Raw genomic sequence first — 20,878 nt, 5'->3', positions numbered from 1 at the left:
TAAAAAAAACTCAATAACTCAAAAACCACAAATACTAAAAAATGAAAACCAATTGCAAATTGTCTCAGAATATCACTCTCTACATCATACTAAACGTTAACTCAAAGGTGAACAAGAGGCAATACTGACTGAGGTCTAGTTTGTGCCAGCCCCATTTATTTGAGGAATTCTCTTGTAGCTGAAGGTCTGGGGCACCCGCCGTTTGATCTAGTGAGTCTACATTTAGCATTCAGCAACTGGTTATCTTTGCTTAAATATTGGAAAGTACACAATGGGAACAAGCAATTAATTTCCATCATATTTTCCCACAAACTCTATCCTTTCTATTAACTAGAAGAAGAGAGCAGAGTCCATTCTCATTATTCTACATGTTGAACCATGACTGGCCCTGCTTCTCCTTCCTTCCTACATGGAAAAGCCCCTTTAGAAATGGCATTTTAGTTATGGGTAGCCCACCAGTGCCTCGAAAAGTTCTGCTAGATGAAACAATTAGACTGTAGCCAGTTCACCAATAACTAAATCACCCAACTCCATCTCTAAGCGTCTTCCCCCTTAAACAGAGCACCCTATTCCCTAGAATTTTCCCTAGTCACCCAGCCAGCCGCAGTGCCCATATCCATGAAAGCAAGTCCAATGAGATGAAATATTGACCTGCCACAGACAAGAAGGGAAGATTCAGAGTGCATTTCATTAGTTCCCAGAGACTTCATGAAGTCTCCCAGTAATAATCTGAAACAAATGTGCCTTTAGAATAAATATTTTCCATGTGTCCTTGGGCTAACCTCCTACCTGCTAACTTCGTCATAGGCACATCCTTTCCAGATGTTGTATGTCTTCCTCTAGAAGCAGCAGTGTCTGGCCTGGAAAGCCTCTCCCCATTCCGTTCTTTCTTTATCACCACCACTGCTTGTCTGTGCAGCTTTGCCCTGTGCAGGACATTCAGTGCGTACCCATGAGTGGCACCTTGTAAGGAGCAGCCGTTGATAGACAAGATGCGGTCTCCCTTCTCAGTCATTGCTTCTTGGGAAGCCACAGCCTTGGCAAATACTCGGTGCACCTAGAATGAGGAAGTTAAATTAGAGTTTGTACTTTGTGTATCTTTGCTGGGGAGTGCAACGTGGCAAGTGATATTTGAAAGGAACCAATAATGGCAACACTAAGGAAGCCAGTGAGATGATGGAGACCTGAGTTCATTCTGATTAGCCTAGGCCAGTGTTTGCTGGACTGTTTTAGTTCAAGCCCCATTTTCAAGTCCAAACTTTTCCAGACCACTCCCAAAGGTAGCATATATATGGCTGTATCAGTCATTTAGAGACAGTTCCACCAATATTCAAGACAGCCAAGGAGTAATCTCTACAAATCTCTATCTTCAATAGAGTCATCAATCACTATCTATAAGGGTAAATAAGTGCTCCCCCCAAATGTTACCCTAACAAAACGTTAGTTTGGTCCCCGAGTCAAGGCTCTGGGCTCCCCTAGGTGGTCCAGTTTCACAGTCTGGGAGCCTCTACCCAAGACAAAGTCAATTTATGGGTCAACTATGTACAGTACCTTATGGGAACAGCCCGCTGGGAGCCCTTGAGCTCCGTTATACAGTGATTATGGAACCCATTTATCTTGCGCTCAGGGATACAATGGTTACAGAACCTATTTAGGCACAATATAAGGGTAAATGCATTTTCTCTATGTTTTACCCTTACAGGACTTTATATTGGGCCCTCCCACCAAGGTTTGGGCACTCCTAATGGGGCATACCTTGCAGTATGGGAACCTCTACTCTGGACAAAGCCAACTTATACATTATCTGAAAACCCATTATCCAGAAAGCTCCAAATTACAGGAAATACATCTCCCATAGACTAATGAAATAATTTACATTTTTAAAATTGATTTCCTTTTTCTCTGTAATGATAAAACAGAAACTTCTACTTAATAGTAACTATGCTGCACAAATCCATATTGGTGGAAAAACAATCCTATTTGGTTTATTTAATATTAAATGATTTTTTTTAGTAGACAAGGTATGGAGATTCAAATTACGGAAAGACCCTTTATCTGGAACATCCCAGGTCCTACACATTCTGGATAACAGGTCCTATATCTGTACAATGTTTTACAGAACTCATTTAGACAAGAACCTACCGGGCACAATGTCCTTAATGGAAGTGATTGGCTGGCTTGGTTTTATGCCATCTGCAAACAAAGGTATAATCCTTACTATACTCTTCCCCAGGTCATTAATGAATAGATAAAATATAAAAGACACCCCAGTTAGAACCCTAGTCCATTCAGAGATCCAATATCCACATACGCTTCCAGCTACTGACATAGCCCCAGATACCATCACTTACAGTAACTGATTTCTGTTCCAAGTCTGTCCCTCCTGCAATGCTGAACCCCAGGCCGGCTCCTTCTTCCTTATTCAGAACCACAAAATAGACGTCTTCCTTCCTCTGCAGAGAGACAACAGCAAAACAACATTTGTTTTACAACAATCCATTCAATGAAAATGTCTCTCTCTTTTGGTTTATGAATCAATTGCTTTATTAACTGTGACGTGATGGATACGGACGCCAATAAAGGTTCTATCAACAAAATAAGAAGTTTGTATTTATGACTTAAAGTAACCATTAAAAACAAGTGAATATTAAATTGATAAGAGTGCTATTCTTAGAATTTTTGCAATGTACATTCATTTTTTTTTAATTCCAAGAAATTAAAGGATACATGTACTGTTTTGTTACAACAGCGCCACCGTCTGGTCATTTTCCAACCAGTCTGACCAGCAAGTAGGGTTTCCGCCTTCTCTGCAAAAAAATACCGGCCTTCCTATATATTTATCTTTTTTCCCTATTAATAACATTGGGATCAGCCATAATTTTTACCGGCCAGGCCGGTAAAATAACAGCCAGATGACAACCCTACCTGCAAGTAGTCAAGGAAGTTGTCAGGAGAAAGAAAGAAGCTGCTCTGATGTTCTTCTGCTTAGGAAATAAATTAGAAACCTTTCTCAAATCTTTCCAAAGCAAAAGAACATCAGAGCAGCCTCTTTCTTTCTCCTGACAACTTCCTTGACTACTTGGTGGTCAGACTGGTGGGAAAATGACCAGCAGGTGGCGCTGTTGTAACAACATTCATTCATATTAACAGTACATGTATCCTTTAATATCTTGGAATTAAAAATAAATAATGAATGTACATTGCAAAAATGCTTAGAATAGCACCCTCATTAATTTTATATTCACTTATTTTTAAGGTTTACTTATCCTTTAAGTGTACTGTTCCAAAATGACATCGGCAGGCAACAGACAAGCCAATGAATCTATAAGTTAAGCTTGCAGCCCAGCTTGCAGAATATGAAGCAGAATTCCACCCCAGAGCTCAGTCTGACTTTTCCTTTGAATTTATGCCAGACAGCCATCTTGCTGTTCCAAACCAGAAATGTCTCACATCTTTGGGAAAGACACTTGCCAAAGGCTCTATTCGCAGCTGGCTGCCCTATGCATGACACACACCCTGGTTATAACATTGCCTCACTCATGCCAACAGTCACAATTATGGCTAAGAGCCTATTGATTAAAGGAAGAATACTCCATAATTATACTTAGAAGTAAACTTCTGTTACTTTTAGTTTTTTCCTTAAAGAGACAGTTAAAGGATAAGGGAAACATTTTTTTTTTTTTTTACTCAACAGTATATTGGGGGGGGCTCTAATGGAAAGATTGTGGGATAATGTATAAACACAGTGCAAATTTGAACCTAATTTGCAACCAATCAGAGATTAGCTTTTTTTAGCCAGCTGCAGTTAGAACCATCTAAGCACTTTACACTATTTGTACATAGCTGTCAAGATATTAGCAGTTTTTAAATGGTTAATAAAACTAATTTGATTTAACTGCTGCTCATTTTCCCCGGCTGTGGCTACACTCGGCTGAAAATTAGGGAGAATAAAGCAGCGTCTTGTGATGTTGCTCTGCTTAGAAAAATTTAAGTGAGCCGAGGAGTTATCAGACTTTTCTCTGGTTATAAGCAGAGCAACATCAAGACCTTCCTCTTCTAACACAATTCATTTTAAGTGGACTATAGCCATTCAGCCAAAATGAACAGGAGGTGCCACTGTTTGTTTTATAATAGATGTATAAAAACGGCTAATATCTTGAAAACTGCAAACTGCAAAAGGCCTCAGAAGAGACTGCATTTATTTTGAAGCCCGTACAGTAATTTTCCACCTTAAATATAGTAAATTTAGACTTCTTGGCCAGAAAGATGGTTCTATTTTGCCAATCTATTGCTGGACTACAATTCCTAAGATCCTTCAGCAATAGAGTGGCAAAGCAAATCATGGATGAAAATCAGCAGGAAAAGGCTAAACTTCCCATATACAGTCATATGCAGCAGGGTGTACAGACATAAAGATATATAACAATGACATTATATAATAATATCAGCTACACAGATAACGGAGCTACTGACACTTTATTGTCTGTGTTTCTCCATTGAGCGTGATTGGTGGAGTCGAGACAGAGGCAGGCTGCAATTTCACAGGCATGTATTTAAAAATGCCAGAGATATTTTATTCTTTTTGGCAGCGGCTCCCCAAACACATATTTCTTCAAATTATTAGACGCGCCAAAAATCATTGTGAAATATTCTACCACCCAGACTTCTCCTGCGACTCATACCAGGGAGAAAAAATAGAAACTCTTACACGGTCAGAAAAGAAAGATCTGTTTGGGAAAGGTTATTAAGAAGTTCTTGAAACCACTTGAATAAAAATGGCAAATTAGCGTAACACAAACATGAGGCACCCCCAAACCACAATCATGCACAAAAACATTGACGTTGCCTGACCGCAGGGGCCAACGATGTCTGGTACAAAGAATTCGTTTTCCAAACCCATTTCCTGCTGAGCACAAAGCCAGCTGCTTACTGTTTCATTAGGTTTAGGCTAACGACTCGTTTGTAAGAATATAAGGAGGGGAGGCCAGGGGTCGGATTAGCGGAGCTCACCTCGGTTTGCGACTTTATTTCTTGAATCAGACTTATGATATCCGATCTGGAGGATACTGAAGTCAAAACAGATTGCAGGTGCTGCTGATCCTGGGTCGAGACCATGAGTTGATCCATGCTAAATAGAAAGGCACGGATATTAAATAATAAGTAGCTAGACAAGAAGTACAAAGTCATACAAAAATCTGTTTGGGACTTCAATCATGTGGATGAAATAATATGAATCCGTGCCCCGGAATCAATGATTGAGGAACCTTTGATTTAAAGGAGAAGGAAAGGCTGTTTGCACTTGGGAGTGCCAAATGTTAGTCACCCCCAAATGATTGTATTGACTTACCTGAAACTAGGGTTGCCACCTTTGTAAAAAAAAATGTTACCGGCTAGCGGGGGGCGGGAACTAAAGGGGCGGGCCGTGATGCAAAAGGGGTGGGGCCACATCACGCGAGAGCAAGGCAGCTACATTGCTGGTAAATTTGTAATACTGGCCTGGGCAGGTGTTTTACTGGCCGGGTGGCAACACTACCTGAAACCCCGGGCCGGTGCTCCTATCGGCAAAGAACTGCACCGGCCCAGGGTTATACCAATGAGCACCATGAAGAGATCTTCTTCCGTCTTCTTCATTCTTCAAATTTTCCCAGGCAAACGCATGCGCAGTAGAACGAAATAGCCAACTTTTTAGTTAAAGTGGTGCTCACTGGTATAACCCTGGGCCGGTGCAGTTTCTCCCCCAAGTGCAAACTGCCTTTCCTTCTCCTTTAATACTTTGGGCTGCCTCTGGGTAAACAGAATTATTTTCCAGTTAAAGGAACAGTAACATCAAAAAATAAAAGTGTTTTAAAGTAATAAAAATATAATGCAGTGTTGCACTGCACTGGTAAAACTGATGTGTTTGCTTCAGAAACACTACTATTGTTTATATACATAAATGAGCCAACGTCTGTTTTACCAGTGCAGGGCAACAGTACATGATATTTTCATTACTTTAAAACACTTTTATTTTTTGGTGTTAATGTTCCTTTAAGAAGAAAGTTTGTTTTGCCACAAGGAGAGACACAGAGAGTGAGGCTGAAGAAGACAAGGGATGGCATAACAAAAACATCCCTACAGACAACTGTACATTATGGAATGTTCCATGGGCCAAACAAAAAGATACAGTATACATGGTATGGACATTATTCCTCATCTGATAATGAAGCATGTCGGCCACTGCATTACATCTGCCCAGTGGATGGAGTGACGGATATCCAGGTACATAGATATCAGTCCAGGTCATCTGGCCAGCATACCTGTGCCAAAAAGCCTTGAAAAGACTGGATTTTTGTATGATTCTATTGGTAAACAAGTATGATCAACTTACATAAATGAAATGTAAACTCTCAAAACAAATGAAAAATTCTGGTTCCTTGTATGTTACCCCAGAACACATTGTAGGATAATTCATTGACAATTTCATGTTAAATACCCCCCAGAACAAATGGCATTATATGTGGAATAAGCACTGTGTTTTAGGAGATATTACGAAATAGGTACTCTATCATGCCATGTATTCTGGGGAATTACACATGAAACGGGCACTAAATTTATCCTGCTTTGCTCTTTGGGAACTACTAAACTAGTAAGGAACACGTGTATAAAATGTCTTATTGAGCCTCCTCAAACACAAAAATCACCTACCAACTATGGCCAGAAGCCCATTTAATTTCCAAGCATGAGAATTAGAATGGGACACATCACACAGTGTGAACAAACCTTTTGTAATGCTCAATCACATGACTGTATTCGTAAGATTACAGAAGTTTGTCAATAATGTAATTTACCTTATTGCCCATGATTTCCGGGAAATTGTTCCATGTGGTCTACTTTCATCCAGGTCTGTTGATGATACATTAGAACTCATGAGACCGTTGTTAGAAAGGTTTGATGCTGCAGGTGCCATATTCTGCCTGAGTAAGCTTTCAGAGTCACCTAACCGTGCAGGAATAATCTCAAGTTCTGTTTTGAACTGCGGTGCCTTGGGTTCAACTGTAAAATCATCGGTGCACAATTTATCCAGGTCTGGCATGCTCAATGCTCTTAGTTCTCGTATCTTAGAGCGAGACAGGGATGGTCTGATGTGGCTTGAAGATGTTTTGTTTTTTCTTAACTGCGTTGTTGGCGGAGAGCTCTCTATTTTCTCAGTTCTGTTCTCCTGGTTTACAGGGGGCTGTGCTATGCTATCATCAGCAATCTTTTCAATGACTGCTAAGGCCACGCTTGAAGGGGTCGTTTTGATAAGGTCTGCTCCTAAGGTCACTTCACTCTGGCTATCACATGAACTTAAACTTCGCCTCAATAACCTGGAGGCTTCATGGAGGCTTCCTTCTGACGGCACTGAACCAGAAGATCGCCTGCATATGGGTGGTTTGGAACCAAAGGGGGTATGGTTCATATCTATGACCTTCATGACCGTTTTATCAAAATGTGCTAGATTTTCAAACGATTTAATCCTTTGCTTCACTGTGAAAGAAGATATGGGGTCATGGGACCAGTTTAGTTCATAGTAATAGTTTCTTCTAATAGTTCTCATGATTTCACTGTGAGAAACATATTTTTCAGTGGACCCATGACCATCTTGGGTCATCAGCTTGGCTTTTAGATGTTGATTCTGTGCACCCGCTGGACTATTATTTGCTGCGTGGAGATATTTTTCAAAGACACATTCCACTGAGCCCTGAGAAATGAGGCAATGATTTGGAGACCTTCCCTTTGTCTGTGTTTCCTCATGATTCATGAAGATTGGAAGGTGCGCTGGCATAGAATATGTTCTAGTGACTGGTTTACACACCACAGACTTTTCATGGATCGTAGGAGACACGTATACGTTGGCAAAATGGTCATTGGTCAAAATGTTTGCTTTATTAGTGCAATCCTTTCCTCGAGGGGCAGAAGTCATTGTGTGTGGAAGTGCTGAGGACAACTTTACTTCAATAAACGTCCTTCGAATATCATGGGTTTCCAGTCCTTGAGCTGACATTTTCTGAAGATTACTCTCGACCATTAGATGGTCTATATGTTCCTGGGTGCCACGGTCTGTGCAGGTAACAGTTTTGTTAGGGGCCTTTTTGGAAGCAAATTTTTCTCTGGTTTCTGTAGAAACCTCCATGTCTGCTTTACCTACCCTTATAGAGAATCCTTCACCCTTGCCATGGTCATTTGGGCCTTTTCCAGTTATTCTGCTCATTTTATCATTCTTACCACTACATGTAATTCTATTGGCACTGAGGTTGGCACTTGCTTTTGAGTTATCTCCCTGTACAGAGCACAGGGGTTTGTGTTTTTGCTCATGCTCTAGTTTCTTTGTAATAACAGGACTTCGAACTGTGCGGTCTCTTGCCGAGGTGGAGCCGTCAGTCATAGAAGCTCTTTTTGTCAGAAGTTTCGGTGAAGCCTGCGGTGAGAGTTTTTCAGCTTTTGCAGGGTAATTTTTAGCCTGTTCTTTATTTTTACTTTTGATACTAAGACCTTTTAGTTTGGGTCCTGGTTTGGATACCTGAGTGCTTAATATTTGAAGGCTACTTTTTAATGTTGTTTTAGTGTCACTGTGAAGCTTTGACAAGGGAACATTTGACTTAAACTTATCTAGAGTACAGTTTCTGGTGGCAGGGGATTTAATATCATTTATCTCTGGCAAGGTTTCCCTTTTTACCTGGGTGCTTTTGACATTAGATGTAGAAACAGTAGACATTTTAATGGGACCTTCAGTTCTATTGGCACAGCTAGCTTCTACGCTTTTAGTAATGCATTTCTCATCTTTGCTCGGATCCTGAATAGCACATGATGTGATGATGTGACTGTTTATGGATTCTTCAACTGATGACATCATTTCTCCATTGTCCAAACGATCCAATGGGCAGAAATCGACATCATCTACGGAGAGTGGCACCAGTCCCAAGTTATGAACATCAGTAGAATTGTCATTTACTTGTAATGTCATGGGATCTTGAATTTGTAAGGCACTGTGGTTGGCTAAACGTATTTCACTGCAGCAACTTAATTCCTGAGATTCATTGTTTAACAAAAACATGGCAGGTGAAGCGCCTAAATGACCCATATCTACTAGGTTTTCCACAGTTACCTGATCTACTAAAGTAGGACAATGTCCAAAACCTGTGAGAGCCTTCCCACCTGAAGTATCGCTCTCATCTGGCAAATCTTTAGGTGTTTTACTTAAGGTTGCTACTGGGCACATCTGGTGCACATCATAGAACTGATGCGTCCCACTGTCTCCTTTCTGAAGAGCACAGCAAATTTCAATTTGTTCCTCCTCCGAATCTGTAGCAGTTTGTATTTCCGAGATGCAAGACTGGTTCTGAAGGGAGGAGATCAGGTCACTTGTAGAATCAAGGAATGACTCAGTGTCAGAATCCTCTGCTGTTCCATACATAGAGACCGGCAGGTCGAGCGAACTGCTTAAAATTCGGTCTGACAAGGAGAAATCCTCCTCCGTCAAGCTGTTAAAATTGCGGGAATAACTACTCAAGCAACTTTTGTCCACAGCAAATTTTTTATCTGTAGAAAGGGACTCCAAAACAGAAAATGGCAAAATGTTCTCTGACTGGCTTGTGCTTTCATCAAAATTTGTAATGCTACTACACAACTCAGTGTCAGTTTCTTCTGTTTTTGTGCCCTCACAGTTCCCTTGGTGTTCTGAGGCCACACAAGCCTCCATGTCCTCTTTTGCAAGGTCACATGAAGGTGTTCCAGAAAAATTAAGCTCATTAATAAAATCATCAATATTAGTGATAGTACTTTCACAGCAGTCCCCTGCTTCAAAGCCCTGGTTTATCAGTGCACTTTCTGCTTCAATAGTCACTCTGGCTGGAGTAAAGCCATCCATTGTGTGTTGGGTCCCTTCACATTGGCTGTTTTCTTGGCCATTCTGTCTAAGGATTTCCTCTTGGTCAACAGGTCTCTGCTGGCCTGAGGCCATAATGATGTGTGACAGTCTATCAACAGCTGCAACAAAAACATACAACACGGTGAGGAAAGTATAAAAAATAACAACTGGAAATCAAAATACATCAAACATACACGCCATGGGATTCTTTGCAGTTAGAGATTTAAGTGGTAATAGCAGATGCTAATGATGGTCTGAGACTACACACTAGTGTGTCTTAAGATGGAAATACATGCACAGATATTTCCGGCCCAAGGAAATGATAGGAACAGACATCATCTTGCTACAGATATAGCTTGTTGGCTTGATCAACAGGTTTTTTTGTCTACACAGTCTTTTAGGACATCTTTTCATCACAACCCCGCAGGGCTGTCCATAACCTGTTTGATTAAGTCTCCCCGACTATCAGAGAATATGTGACAATATTGTGTGCAGTACTCACCACTGGTGTTTCTGGTGACACTAAGTGATGTGGATACAGGTAAGCAGGACCAAGGCGAGCAGCATTTTTAGTCAAGTTGCTTGCCTGGCCACCCTTACTGATCCAGTCTATTTCTCTTGTCTGCCCTTCTGCTTTCTTCCATGTCCTTTCAAGTACTCTGGTCTAAATCAGTGGTTAACACTTTACACACACGCCGTATCATTGCCTCCACAAAGCAGTTGAAATGTTTTGGCAATTTATACAGAGTATATATAAGCAGTACATAATGTCATACATGAGATGTACAAAGTCCACCATATTTATAAATGACCCTCACAAGTTACAGTTCCAATAAAGGCAAAGGGCTTATCTGGCCGTGTATGGGGCCCTCCATACTGATACCTGGCCCTCCATACTGATACCATGTCAACCGGGCAGGTTGTATTTTCACATTGGATTGATAAGCACATAGGCCTATTGATGCGGACCTTGATCCGATTTGTATTCCAGCTCCCATTGTTGTAATTTGATTATTTAGCCCTAGGGACAAACGATCAGATTAGCCTGATATCGCTCAGCCAAAGCTGGCTATAGCCTCTTTTGGCAAGGTCACCAAATGAGCGGATCTTTCCCCCGATATACCCACCTAAGATGGTCATCTGATTGTTTGGTCCTAGGGTTAAGGGCGGAGACACACGGTCAAATTCGGGGAGAATCTAGAATGAAAATCGCCGGCGGGATGGCACTTGGGAGTGCTTCGTATTCCGAAGTCGACCTGAAGTTGGCATCTCGCCGGCGATTTACATTTTAGCCGGCGGGAAGGCAGTTGGGGGAGATTAGTTGCCTTGGAGAAGAGAAGATTTGTCATTGGACGACTAATCTCCCTGAATCTGACCGCGTGTCTCTGCCCTTAATGAACGAATTACGAAGTTGAGAATACAAGCTGTGAAAGAGAGGGCTGCATCAATAAGCCAATGAGGGCCTTGATCCAACTTGAAAATCATACCTGCCGGGTCAGCATCTGGACAGTTTTTGGCCCATCAGAGGGCCACATAAATAGGCAGATAAGATACCAATTAGTGACCTTGCCAACTGAATGAATGTTATAGTGTATAGCCAGCTTTAATCTGCCCAAATGTTCACCCCAGTGCCCCCCTGATGGCGGCCCTTGCTTTAAGTAAGCAATTGTAAGCATGTATCTTGGGAAGGCTCTCCTGTTTTATAATGCAGGGGAATGGGGACGCTTCTTAAAATACTATTACAACCCATTGAACAATAACAAAATATTTTCTGCCCTTGTTTAACAAGCTTCCAGTTTTATTAGGACTTTGTGAACAACAACTGTATATTTATCATAACTGGGACATATCTGAAGTACACATAACCTAACTTTTAGTTTTCTTACACTGTGTTTTGGTGGTCCCACCAATATATAAAGCATTTTCCGAATTTTACTTTTTCCTGGGCCCCTGAAAAAACATTAAAATTGGGGTTTTGCCGTATAGATATATATAACATACCACTCAAAGGTTAAGGGGATTTGATGTGCTTAAAGGAAAGTTGTGCCAGGAGAACCTGGATGGTAAGTGTTGTTGGATCTGGTACAGCTGCCCCTATTAAGCCATTAGGCCCCCGTATTAAGTAAGGGCCTCGTGTTGGGTGCGGTCAAGGTACCCCTCAAATGCAGAGCAGCTTGAGCATGTACGTCAAACCCAAAAGAGGCTGCTCTGATGTTCTTCTGCTTAGGAAAGATTTGAGAAAGGTTTCTAATTTTTTCCTAATCAGAAGAACATCAGAGCAGCCTCTTTCTTTCTCCTGACAACTTCCTTGACTACTTGGTGGTCAGACTGGTGGAAAAATGACCAGCAGGTGGCGCTGTTGTAACAAAATTCATTCATGTTAACAGTACATGTATGCTTTAATATCTTGGAATTAAAAATAAATAAATAATGAATGAACACTGCAAAAGTGCTTAGAATAGCACCCTCATTCATTTTACATTCACTTTTTTTTAAGGTTTACTTCAACTAGGATTTTCCCAAGAGTAGAATGAGGCAGTGAAACAGCCCCAGAGCATGATTAGAAATGAATGATTAGTGCAAGCAGCGATGTAGGATTACCTGACACTGGCTTCCGGACTTCCAGAGTAACGGATGAAGGCAGGCACTGGATAAAATCACAGGTCTGTTGGTACGACAACTCGCTCACTCGAACGCCATTAATCGATATAATCTCATCGCCAGCTGCTAACTTTCCCATACAGTCCTAGCAAAATGTTATAAATCAGTCCCATTTGCCGCACCCTTCATACAGGTCATGTGAAATGAGTATTTATAAAGGCAGTCACAATAATAAATCTGCACGCAGGGGCCGCGAGCTGTTACGGTATTACTGGGCTCAATTGTGGTTTTCTAAAACAATATAATGAGCCTTTAATCCAAACACGACCGTATGGCTCGTTCATAAAAAAAAGTTTCCCTAGACGGTAATTAAAGGGGACGTTAAGCTTTATATTAACAATATACAGAAATTTGATTTGTATCAATAGTGAGCTCGGCAGAAGTGACACCACAAATACTAAAACATACAAAAATACTAAAAACCCATACAAAGAGTAATGAGGACTCCACTGTATCAGGTTTCTGAATTATCTGCCTTTCTATTTTGCATCTCTCTGAAAAGGGATAGTTACCTTGGAAACCAGACTGATTATGGGCCACATTGTTATTTGCACCTTTTTTTAATTACTTCTCTTCCTATCCATACTTCATCCTGACATTTAACAGATGCCGTTGCTAGGATGTAACGCAGCAGTATAAATACAGAGGAGCAGACCCTATGACTGGGGGGGGCTGTCTACCTCAGGAGGGGGGGATATGGCTGCAATGCAAATAAAAAATGATGCTCCCCCCAACCACTTTCCATCCTATGCCCTATGAGATGTAAAATTACCGGCGGGGGGGGGGTGTTGTTAATTATGGCTCATTATGCAGGAGAATCACTATCACATACAAGGTAGTGATTTATTATTTCGGAGAAAAAGGAAATCTGTCAATAAATTTAAAAATAAAAAAAGCGATTTCTAAAGATATCCTGGTTCTTGGAAAAAGTGCAGGTTTGAAGATGATATGCTTCTGGCCTATGGAAAACTGCATGAACCCACTGATTTAAAGGGGTTGTTCACCTTTGAATAAACTTTTTAGTATGATGTAGAGAGTGATATTCTGTGACCATTTGCAATTGGTTTTCATTTTTTATTATTTGTGGTTTCTGAGTTATTTAGCTTTTTTATTCAACAGCTCTCCAGTTTGTAATTTCAGCAATATGGTCGCTAAGGTCCAAATGACCCTAGCAACTTTGCATTTATTTTAAGAAGAGACTGGAATATGAATAGAAGAGGCACGAGCAATAAAAAGTAGCAATAACAATACATTTGTAGCCTTACAGAGCATTTGTTTTTTAGAAAGGCATATAATTCAAAAACTATAAAAAAAAAAAAAAATGAAGGCCAATCAAAATGTTGCTTTGAATTAGCCATTCTATAACCACCCCTTTAACGAGTGTACAGCTAGCTGGGTTAGAATGCAGAATGCCCTTAGGGTCTCACTGAATATACGTAACCCCTATTACAATATATTACAATAAACTCTGTACTTCTACACTTTTGCTTGTATGGGGAAAATAAATGGAAGACAAACATTACTCAGAAAGAGTAAACATTCCTAATGTATCAGCCATTACAGTTTACAGGTATGAGACCCGTTATCCAGAATGCTCGGGACCTGGGGTATTCTGGATACCCTAAGTCTACGAGAAAGTCTTTTTTTAAGCATTAAATAAACCCAACAGGATGCCTTTACCTCCATTAAGGATAATATTATCCTTATATAATACACAAAAGCCATGAATATCTTATAAATTACATTCTTATAAACGGTGAGTTCTGAAGTCATCAGTTATAAACGGTGAGTTCTGATGTCATTTCTGTCACATGACTCACTGAAACTTGTGTATTATACTAAATAAAGTACCCCCAGTTGCAAAAAATAAGGATATTATAAGTTACCTCGGAGATCCATGACCTGTATAAAAATATATTTATATGGTCATGAAACTCCTCGGTAACTTATAATATCCTTATAATTTACAAGAGGGGGTACTTTATTCACTATATAATTATATAATTGTGATCAAGTACAAGGTACTGTTTTATTATTACAGAGAAAAAGGAAATGATTTCTAAAAATTTGGATTATTTGTATAAAATGGAGTCTGTGGGAGAAGGGCTTCTTGTAATTCAGAGCTTTTTGGATAATGGGTTTCCGGATAACGGATTCCATACCTATATATATATATATATATATATATATATATATATATATATATATATATATATATATATATATATATATATATATATATATATATATATATATATATATATATATATATACACACAAAAATACCTGTTTTCAGTATAAAAACCTTTCTAAAAGTGCAACAAAAACATTGGAGGTGTCAGTGAAACAGTAGCAAAGTGCACATACCTTTTCTGCGTCTCTGCCCGGCCGTAATCCAGTTATTATAACAGATGAAGGACTTTCTTTAATCTCCAGGTCCAGCCCCACGGACTCGTACTCGCTGCAGAACAGTTGAACGGTGTCAGTGATGCATTTCCCAGAATGCTCTGAGCCTTCAGCCTTTTTGACCAATAGAAGAGGCTTTGTTGGCTTCGCTGGGGGGCAGCTCTCCTCTGCTTTGGGTTTTGGAGAGTTGGGGTATTCAGTGCTCATCATGCTTTTAACTCGAGTGATAGCTTTGTGCTCCAGTTTCGGAGACCTCTTGCTTTCCGCCGGCCCTTCTGTGGGTTCTTTGAGTGCCAAAGTGCAGGGGCGAGCGTCGGCCTTGGCAGAGTAATCAAAACATTTGATGGCAAAGAAAGGAGAATCCACCATGTGCTCCACGGAACTGTCTTCAGATTCCACCGAGCTGCCACAGAGAGAGGTTCCGGCCTCACTGGCACATTTCACAGGAAGGTTATTGTCCTTTATTTCCTCATCGACATCCAGGGACGAAGTTGACATGACAATTCCGGAATCCTCATCTGCAATTTTCTTTAAAGGATCTTTGTAGTTGCCTTCCTCTTTCCTACTCATGTCATCCTCCTCACTGCCATCCTCATCTTCATAGCACACAATGCGACGCTGGCGCAAGAGAGGACTGCGTATTGACTGGGGGCTGCTTTTCAGACTGGACGGTCTGGTGCCGACAGTGTGCTTGTTGCAAGGACCCGGAATATTTCCATTTCTGTGGGAGGCTGGAATAAAGCTCTTGGCCTTTGTTCCACATTCCTTAGCATCTGAAACAAACAATGGCACCAGTTTGTTGGGTTGGCTTAAAGGAGACCTAAATCCTAAAAATGAATATGGCTAAAAATGCCATATTTTATATAGTGAACTTATTGCACCAGCCTGAAGTTTCAGCTTGTCAATAGCAGCAGTGATCCAGGACTTCAAACTTGTCACAGGGGGTCACCATCTTGGAAAGTGTCTGTGACACTCACATGCTCAGTGGGCTCTGATTGGCTGTTGAGAAGCTAAGCTTAGGGCTCGTCACTAATTATCCAGCAGAAAATGAGCTTCCCTGGCTGTAATATAAGCTGATGCTACAGGTTTGCTGATTATTAAATTCTGATGCTAATTGCACTGGTTTCTGTGCTGCCATGTAGTAATTATCTGTATTAATTACTAATCAGCCTTATATTGTGACATTTCTATTCTATGTGTACTGTATATTGTGAGTGGGTCCCTAAGCTCAGTAAGTGACAGCAGCACAGAGCATGTGCAGTGAATCAGCAGAAAAGAAGATGGGGAGCTACTGGGGCATCTTTGGAGACACAGATCTTTACTGCTAAAGGGATGTGGTTGCCTTGGGCTGGTACAGAAGCAAAAACATACTGCACAACATTTTCTAGCTACTTCTTTAGTTAAGCTTTAGTTCTCTATAGGAAGCCAAAATAGAGTGTGCCCTTACACATAGCCCTGAACTGCCACATACAGAAGAGGTACAGGTATGGAACCTGTTATCCAGAACACTCAGAACCTGGAGTTTTCCAGATCTTTCCATAATTTTGTCACCATACCTTAATGGAACAGTAACACAAAAAATGTTTTAAAGTAATGAAAATATCATGTAGTGTTGCCCTGCACTGGTAAAACTGATGTGTTTGCTTCAGAAACAATACTATAGTTCATATAAACAAGCTGCTGTGGAGCAATGGTGGAAATTGAAAAACGGCTATATGGCACAGGTTAACTAATGGATAACAGATAACACCATTAGACAGACAGAGCTTATCTGTTATCTGCTGTGTAACCTGAGCCTTTTCTACTTTGAATGGCTGCCCCCATTGCTACACAGTAGCTTATTTATATAAACAATAGTAGTGTTTCTTAAGCAAACACAGCAGGTTTACCAGTGCAGGGCAACACTGCATTATATTTTCATTACTTTAAAACACTTTTATTTTTTGACGTTACCGTTCCTTTAAATGGGTTGTTCACCTTCAGGTAAACATTTCGGGGGGGAATTTTACTAAAAAAAGCATTTCTCTCTCTTTTTTATTAAAACAAAGTCGACCTAACTCCCATCCGCGAATCTAACTCATTTATAAAATAATCGGCTTGAAGGAGTCTCCACAAAAATGTACAAATTTTTCATGCCCGAATCGCTAGATTTTTCCGAGTTGCCGCCGAATACCCTGACTTTTTCGGATAATCGTACGAAACCCAGAGCAGATCACGATGTCAAGAAACAACTTCAGGGACATCTGCCATTCACTTCTACATGACCTCGACAGGTTTGAGAATTCAGATTTTTAGCTGCTTTGGGGTATAATACATATCTAAACATTTGCGTTTTTCTTTTTTATTACATTTGAGTTTTTCTTTTCCCTAAAAATGTGAGTTTTCCCCTTTAAAAGCTGGACCAGGAAAAAATTGATGTTTAATAAATAGGCCCCTTAGTATATTATGAAATAGCAGCTTTCAATTGGTTAACAGTTTTTGAATTATTGACTCTTTCAAGCTCTAGATGGGGGTTGACCCAAGTAGTCCATAATCTATTGCTTTGTTAGGCTACTTTTCAACTTTTAGGCTGATGCAGAGAGACATTTTGCAATTGGTCTTCATTTTCTATTATTTGTGTTTTTTTTTTTAAATATTATGTTCATCAGCTTTCCAGCTTGGAATCCCAGCAGCTATCTGGTTACTATGGTCCAAATTACTCTAGCAACCAGGCAGTGGTTTAAATAAGAAGCTGGAATGTGAAGAAGCGAGAGCCTGAATAGAAAGAGAAGTAATAAAAAATAAAAAGCAACAATAAAATTGTAGTCTCACAGAGCAATCGTTTGTGGGCAGCTGGGGGTCAGCGACCCCCATCCAGAAACTTGAAAGAGTCAGAAGAAGAAAGCAAATAATTCTAAAAACTATTAAAAAAAAAAAAAGAACCGTCCATTTCCTAACATACTAAAAGTTTACATGAAGGTGAACAACTCCTTTAAGACATACTGCATTTAAAGTACTGCTTCAATACGTGCATATGTTAAGAATAAATTAGAACTGTATTACAGGTATGGGATCCATTATCTGGAAACCCGTTATCCAGAAAGCTCCGAATTATGGAAAGGCCGTCTCCCATAGACGCTATTTTACCCAAATAATCTACATTTTTAAAAATGATTTATATTTCTCTGTAATAATAAAACAGTCGCTTGTAATTGATCCCAGCTAAGATATAATTAATCCTTATTGGAAGCAAAACCAGCCTATTGGGTTTATTTAAGGTTTACATGATATTCTAGTAGACTTAAGGTATGAAGATCCAAATTACGGAAAGATCTGTTATCCGGAAAGCCCCAGGTCCAGAGCATTCTGGATAACAGGTCCCATACCTTTATAAGTAACCTTTCCCTGTACCATGGAATAGTGTGACTTTATAATATTGTCAAACTGCACAACAAATAGTGTTTATCCTTGGAATGACTTGACTGTAGAACGAATACATTGACCATGTGCACATCAGGGGCTTCCTGGGGCTGACAAACTGTTGCAATGGCAGGGGTCGCTGCTTAAGAGCTGGAATCTGAACATTCAGCAGCAGAGAAGTCCCAGAGCTTTCCCATCAGTCTGTAGCCCAGAGGAAATCACTGTATTTACTCAAACTACTCCAGGTCGGGAGTAGCTACTCTGGTTTCCATCAGAGGTTTCTCTTGACTCCAACCCAACCTTACTGTGTCTAATACAAACATATTTATATGATTCCACTATCCAGAACTGTTGTGTTATCAAAATGCAGGTATGAGATACGGGACAGCCGTCTTCATTAGACGCTATTTTTAAACAAATATTTCATATTCTAAAAATATAATTTCCTTTTTCTCTGTAATAATAAAACAGTAGCTTGTACTTGATCCCAACTAAGATATAATTAATCCTTATTGGAAGCAGAACCAGCCTATTGGGTTTATTTAATTTTTACATGATTTTCTAGTAGACTTAAGGTATGATGATCCACGGAAAGACCCCTTACCCAGAAAACCCCATGTCCCCAGCATTCTGGATAACAGATCCCATACCTATTTGCACACAAACATATAATATAACTTGCTATGTTTCCCAGCCAAACAGTAAATAAAATGATCTCCTAAATACAGTTGCCCGTACCCAATGAAGGGTAAATTTGTCCCGCAGGGGAAATTCTTACTGCTGAATGTCAGCTTCTATAAAAGCAGATGGAAATTGCAAGAGCTACAACAGTAGTATATCTTGCTGGCATATTATTACTATGAAATATATACTAATTTGGCCACAACAAATCCCAAGAGGCTTTAATAAAACATCATCAATATAACATCATACAATAATAATAAAGTGAAATATGTTACTCATTTCTGCAATATTTCTTAAATTGTTTACATTTCTGCAACAGCACCCTACAAACCTGGTCTATTCCTGCCAATGATACTGTGCCACCCAGCCCTATAAAACTAAAAAAATAATATGCAACTGCCAACTTGGTTACAGAACTGGGAAAATGTAACTACAGGAAAGCTTGGTGTTAATATACAGCATCCCGCACTGTTTGGTGCAAGTGATTTATGGTCAATACGAAGAAATCATCTACAGAAGATGACACAGAGGAACCGGAAAAAAGGCAGAGAACGACAATCAAATTCATAAAGGGGACAGATTATCTAATTTACTAGGAAACGTTTAACAAGCCAGCTTTCCTTATGAAGGGTGTGCTTTGAGAAAATGTAATTAATGTACAAATATGTAATAAAGTAACTTTTACTCTAGGTTCTAAACTTCAGTGAGAGTAAAAGGACCACAATACCTATACATTTCCTGAAAAGCTGTGCTTAGTTAGTGGAAACTGTCATTGCTATCATTGTAGTTCTCTGTACAGGTTTGAATAATGGACAGTACTATGGACAATACCTCTCACTTATCAACACCTGATTCCAATAGGCCACATCCCTAGGAGGAGATTGTAACACGATAGGAAGGTTGTGGGCAGGAAGTCTGAGACAGTGGCAAATCTAAATCTGAATGCTGGATGCTAGGGAAAACAAATACAGTGCACAGACTGAGGAACCAAAGGTGAAATGGCCTTTTCAGGCATTCAGGCTGATAAGGTGAGATATTATATTACAATATTGTGTTGAGTGCAGTACTAAAAATAAACAATTTTAGATCAATAAGAAGGTTATATGAGGACTGTATACCTTTAAATTTTGAGGTACAGACTTTAATAGCGAAAATTCCAGCCTGTGCAAATGATCAGGCAGCAATAAGGCAGCCAAGTAATTTTTAGTAGCTCTTTTTCCAGATAAATGTTTAGATGCTGGCAGTGACCCTCGGAAAGAGCTTAAGTACACAATGAGCGATTCCAAATTAAAGAGAGGACCCCTCCAATTTACAGAATGCGTCACTCACAGGCTGGAAAGAAGGGAGCGAGGTGAATCTTCCATGCAGAACACTTAACGCCTCGCAATAGATTTTTTCCAGCAATTAGAGCGTCAGGGTGACTTTGAATGGGGCTATAGTAATTCAAGCCATTTTTATGGATCATTGTGGGTGCAGAGACAGCCAAACTTACTTGGGGATACAGGGACTTGTTCACTAAAGGGGCAAGTTGGCACTATATGCAATGTGCTTGAGTCAGTGGCGTAACTAGATGATACAGGCCCACAACAACTTCATTTTAGGGCCCCCAACATACCCAAAGGTTGACCTGTTTTATCAATATCTGATGAAATGACTCAATAATTAGGGTCTCATGGGACCACTACACCTCCTGGGCCCCTCTGCAGCCGCAGGGTCTGCTCCCTCTGTAGTTACGCCCCTGGATCGAGTGCAAGGTATAGTTTTTCAGTACATACAAAGTTGTGTGTAAGCAAATGCCTAGCACTGTTTTTTTTTTAATGGAGGATGCAGGGGCCTATACAA

General features: G+C 40.1%; 1 protein-coding gene across 4 annotated transcripts in view; it reads right to left on the bottom strand.

The window, feature by feature from the left end:
* Positions 1-20,878, bottom strand: part of pdzd2.L (PDZ domain containing 2 L homeolog) — a 206,251-nt gene that overhangs the window by 8,159 nt on the left and 177,214 nt on the right. For all 4 annotated transcript variants that reach the window (XM_018266584.2, XM_018266579.2, XM_041569775.1 and 1 more), the window contains 6 exons: positions 14,915-15,726; positions 12,488-12,632; positions 6,828-10,005; positions 5,011-5,128; positions 2,352-2,453; positions 790-1,057 (listed from right to left, as the gene is read on the bottom strand). In XM_018266584.2, coding sequence (XP_018122073.1) covers positions 790-1,057; positions 2,352-2,453; positions 5,011-5,128; positions 6,828-10,005; positions 12,488-12,632; positions 14,915-15,726 — 4,623 coding nt within the window. The remainder of the gene's footprint in view (positions 1-789; positions 1,058-2,351; positions 2,454-5,010; positions 5,129-6,827; positions 10,006-12,487; positions 12,633-14,914; positions 15,727-20,878) is intronic.

Source organism: Xenopus laevis, chromosome 1L (genome assembly GCF_017654675.1).
Source record: "Xenopus laevis strain J_2021 chromosome 1L, Xenopus_laevis_v10.1, whole genome shotgun sequence".
In the NCBI taxonomy this organism is placed as follows: Eukaryota; Metazoa; Chordata; class Amphibia; order Anura; family Pipidae; genus Xenopus; species Xenopus laevis.
The sequence above is the reverse complement of the archived record's forward strand: the minus strand, read 5'-3'. Positions and strand labels throughout refer to the sequence as shown.